At 40.4% G+C, this 5,064-nt stretch overlaps 1 protein-coding gene across 1 annotated transcript in view; it reads right to left on the reverse strand.

The window, feature by feature from the left end:
• GPC1 (glypican 1) overlaps positions 1-4,767 on the reverse strand; it is an 85,484-nt gene extending 80,717 nt beyond the window's left edge. Inside the window, exon 1 of the mRNA XM_018554834.1 lies at positions 4,460-4,767. Coding sequence (XP_018410336.1) covers positions 4,460-4,625 — 166 coding nt within the window. The 5' untranslated portion in view covers positions 4,626-4,767. The remainder of the gene's footprint in view (positions 1-4,459) is intronic.
• Positions 4,768-5,064: the final 297 nt, after the last annotated feature.

A 5,064-nucleotide genomic window follows, 5' to 3' on the forward strand; every position in this document is an offset into this window, starting at 1 on the left:
TCACTGATGACACTAAACTGATGAGCGGTAAAAACGTTTAAAGCGTCGCCTATGGCCAATTTTGGCTGCGGTCGTTTTCTGCGATTTTGCGGGCACGCGCAATTTTAAAGGTTGACATGTTTAGTGTCTATTTACCCGACGTGACCCCGACTTTTATATTTTACCAAAAAATTGGGGTGAAAAAAAATGTTTCATAACATTTTATAGGGAAACATGTTTTTTTTCAAAATTTAGGGTACTTTTTTTGTTATATAGTAAAAAATAAAAACCCCAGTGGTGAATAAAAGCCACCAAAAGAAAGCTCTATCTGTCCCCAAAAAATGGTATGAAAATCGTTTCAGTAAAGCGTTGCATGACAGAATAAACATCAGTCGAAGTACCGCAGCGCTGAATACTGAAAAATGGCCTGGCCAGGAAGGGGGTGAAACACTATGGCCTTCAAGTGGTTAAAACAAAACTTTACACTCAAAAATCAAATTATACCAATGCATCCCTCTATGTGTGATGATTAATAATAACATAGACATGTCAGGTGTAAAATTCTGTGATTATGAAATACTTACACTTGCAGATCATTCACTTCCTGCTTTCAAAGGGCAAAATGACTTCAGTTTGCCAAAGCAATGCACACAGCGATTGCCTTGTGATCAGCAGAGCATTACTGGGAAATCTCATCTGTAATATCACAAGATCTCAGGCATTTTCCTCCCCTGGGTTGATGTGCATGGTCACATGCCCTAGTCACATGTCTAGTCACATGTGCCAGAAATCCAGGAAGTAAAAGGAGAACTAGTAATCTGCCCTTAGTTACTTAGTTAACATGGCCACTGTCAGAAGACTGGGGGAGAAAAGAGAAATAGTGTATGGAAAGAATACCTGCAATTATCTATAAGTATTTGTTTGTAGATTGTCATCACTAAACATTTCTAAAGGTGTGTTTGCTGTTATTTTAAAGATATGTGTAAAAGTCCACTTGAACCCACTTGAAAGGTTAGTAAAATTTTTGTTCTTCAAATCTATTTTTCAAATACAAGCAGTGAGTGTAAGAACCTGATTTGACCTAGCATCGACTTCTTGTACAGCAGGGCTGGAGTGTGAGAGAAAGAAGCAGTACATGGAGCCAAGCACTTCATGTGCTGACCAGAAGTATGTTGATAAGAAGATAAAGCAGTGTGACAGAAAGATGAGCTTATCACTCTGCCTCTTCTCATTTTACTGTCCAGTCACAGGCTGAGGTAGGACCAGGATGACCTGGGCTCAGAGAAAGGGAGATAAATAATGCTGGCCACCAGACTAAGGACATTGAGTGGCAAAAAAAAAAGTATTGAGGGGGAAATCTTTGGACTGAAGGTAAATATTGCAGCACAAGTTGGTTTTGGTGACTTTATATTTGAATGTGTTATTCTTTTTTATCTTTTTTTGGCTGCTCTAGTTAAAATGAAACCAGGTACTTGCATGACAGATATGAAGGGCCTATGTTTGTTATGTTCACCAAAGCCTGTATCATTAACAGGGGTATTCACTAAAGGGTGAAGAGTTTGGAGAAGGCAGGAGAAGTAAACAATCTAGGCCAACATAGGTGAACTGGAAACAATCTCCAATTCAGCTCACTTTCCAGATCAGCTATGTTATCGTAGATTGTTCACTTCTCCTGCCTTCTCCAAACTCTTCACCCTTTTGTGAATACCCCTGTTAGACCTCTAACCTACCACCCCCACTGCTTTTAGTTGCTCCTCTGGTTATGAACACCAATGTCAAAAACATTTCCCAGGAATTTGTGAATCCCCCGTCGTTTCCCAGTAAAGACACTGAAAAGCCGGTGGTTGTAGTTCACAGTCTTTGCTCAGGATAAGCAACGAAGAGCAAATCAGCATGTCACATCTTCATACAACCATGATTTTATGTCTAGGGGTGCTCATCCAGCATCCACATTTGCAAGAAGACAGTTAATGGTTCCTACTTGACTTGCCCTGCTGAATCTCAACATCTATTCTACATTTTATACAGTTATGATTAACAATCTTGGGACCTCAGAATATTCTCAGCAGTAATTTGTAACTATAGGAAACTACGGAGCTGGAACAGAAATGCCAATACTACAGATGTATGGAGCTAAAGATTGGTTTGGAACTGATGAGGCCAACAGTAATTACACTGGTGAGGCTCAAAGGTTTTAGAGCAATATCTATCTATCTATCTATCTATCTATCTATCTATCTATCTATCTATCTATCTATCCCAGGAGCCAGGTAACTAATGCTGGCGCATAACTTTTGAGATTTTCTCTAATTGTTGTCAATGGAGCTGGCTCCTAAAAAAGTCCTACTGGCTCCTGGATTGGACAGACTGGCCCCTCAATTCCATATTGATTTTTCCACCCCTGTTTATTTGTGATTTATAAAGTGTGAAGACTGGTATTCTACATCTTAGCAAACCATTTGCTGGACCTCAAATAGTCTATGTGTCACCAGCTTCAAACCTTTACAAGTGTTACCATAAATCAGTCTACTTAAACAAATAACTGCCATATAATGCTGTCCGCTAGCATATAACATTGTCTAAAGAGCTGAAGCAGTCATTAAACTGTGTTTACTAACACAAATAAAAGAAGAATGTGCAATAACAACCACATTACTGGCTAAGCAGTAATGATTCCTAACTTCTTGCTTTATTCATGAAGATCATACGCTCTAGGTTTAACTGTTCCACTGTCTGAGCTAAGAGGGACTATGACCATCGGCAGAGAATTTTAGTGTCTTATCTGGTTTTTCCCGGTCATCAAAGATGTTTTACCGTATATAATCACATGACTGTAGCAATGCTTTCTGATGTGTCACTGGCCTAAGAAGTCAGAATAAAGAATCTGTATGGCATGTCCATGCAGGTTTCAGCGCAGAAGACACTCGTTGGCAAACACCTGCAGGCTTGGTAGAGAACTCACTAAGCTGTCAGACTTCGAGTACAGCTGAAATCTTAATACTAGGCAATTACGCTGGAGGTTCACACTGAACTAGCACTGGAAAATTTACTATGATGCCAGGGTAGATGTACATGACTGTGATGTTAATAATCAAGGATTCTATTTTTAAATTTGTGAGTGATAAAGTCTTTCGGTTTCTTTTCCACCCTGTAGCACATGGGTTAGGTGGGACATGCTGTAGGTGTAGCTGGTATACTCTATAGGGCAATAGCAGGGTATTTCAGTGTAGAGAACAATGGAGTATCACATTACCATTTCTATTTGACTTCTCAAGCACTTGTACCCCAAGATTACGTTACAATTGCTTGCACCCCTTCAATAAAGAGTCACAATACATAGTACTGGACAACTGGGCATTGTTCAGCAAAGAGGTAAGCTGACAGATCACATTAGACTGACATGTGAATGTTGGAAAAACCCTTTTTTTTTTTAAAGAATTGATGGAAGTTTTTCTGTCATTGTTAATATGAAGAATTGTGATATCACAAACGGTCATCATAAATACACCATAGTAAAAAAAAAACACATTTCGTTTGTGTTATTCGTTAACTACTCAACTGCCGAACACAAAGTAAGACCAGCAGAGATCCCAGTACGGTTCTTCAATGGTTATCTGGAAGGTAGACTGTTCTAGCCCAATTAAGAAACTCTGAAATTAGGAGACTTCAAACATTTATATTGCAGCTCTCACTGCCATGATTTTGAACAAAACGTTAATTAGAACAGTGCAAAAAACAGTGGTTTGCATCCAGCCACTGCAAACCAAACAGAAAACAGTTTTCAGCATGTTAGAATGGGTACACTAATAAAAGCTCATTTCTGGTTGGTGATTGAGGGTTACAGCATGTTTTTTAATAAGTCCAATAATCTTGAGTCCACTGATCGGACTGACAGCTCCACTTTAACTGATACCATTTAGGAAATATAATAAAGCCTGTTACAGCAATGTGAACCTAAGAACAGCTTCAGAACTACAACAAAAAGGACCTTGACCAACTTACAGGGATACTCCCTGGAATCCTGTGACGTTTTATACAATGACTGGAACAATGCCGTGGATTGAAGATTTAGTACGGTACCATTCAATTCCAGGGCATAGAATGGAAACCATTTTATGGTGTATTACAAGCCTGAGGCAAAAATTTGTAGATCAAGGCCTTCAAACTATTGAGGATGTATATGTACTAACAATTAGATGTTAACAACCTGCTTAGACTTTTAGTTCCTCAACAGCTGGAGGCCATATGCTGCTCTTCTGAACCATCCTCTAAAGAGATTTGATATACTACTTGAGTTCTACAGCTTTTGTTAGGAGTGGTTGAAGATTGTGCTGACCATTACAATTTACCAAACGGGTTCCAAGACTTTTAAGGCACGTGAATAACATTTCATCTCATTCCACCTAAAACATATTTTTTCTTTCATCAATGTCCAAGATTAACCATTCTCTTAGAATGAGAGTATAAGAGAAGCACTCACCTGAGATCTCTGACTGGGGCACTCCAGTGAGGCTAAAGCCCCTGGCATTGTACACCTGCCTCACCGATTCACAGCTCTTGGCTTTGCTCCCCGTATCCCCTGCTGCCCAGTGTACAAAGAAGACAACTCCAAGACGCCACCATGAGTATCCTCGCATCCTCTCCATGTCCTCTGTGGATGGGCTATGTGCAAAAGCCAAGAAATTAAACTAGAAGAGTTAGAAAGCTGGACCACAGGCAATGGAAGCAACATGCACAGCCCAGTTGGCAATGCCAGGAAGCCTTTTCGGAGCTTGTCAACGTCAGGAAGCCTTTCGGAGCTTGTCCTATAGGACTGGAGGTATCTCTGGGTGGAAAGCACTGACCCCAGTTAGCAAATGTACTGGGTGCTGTGCACTGAGCTGCACTTATCTGACATTAGGGGCATACAGGGGCCCCAAGATACAAAAAAGACAGAACGGTTGAAAATGGGCATGTCCAAGATGTGGATGCTTCTACATGACACAGTGGGCACACAGCTCAACCCACAGGCCAGGAATGCAGACTGTGACACTGCACCCAGAAGAAGCTGCAATGGAATTAAGCTGGAGCCAGGCAGTTGCAATG

The sequence above is a fragment of the Nanorana parkeri genome, unplaced genomic scaffold (assembly GCF_000935625.1).
Source record: "Nanorana parkeri isolate BGI_ZX_2015 unplaced genomic scaffold, ASM93562v1 scaffold174, whole genome shotgun sequence".
In the NCBI taxonomy this organism is placed as follows: domain Eukaryota; kingdom Metazoa; phylum Chordata; class Amphibia; order Anura; family Dicroglossidae; genus Nanorana; species Nanorana parkeri.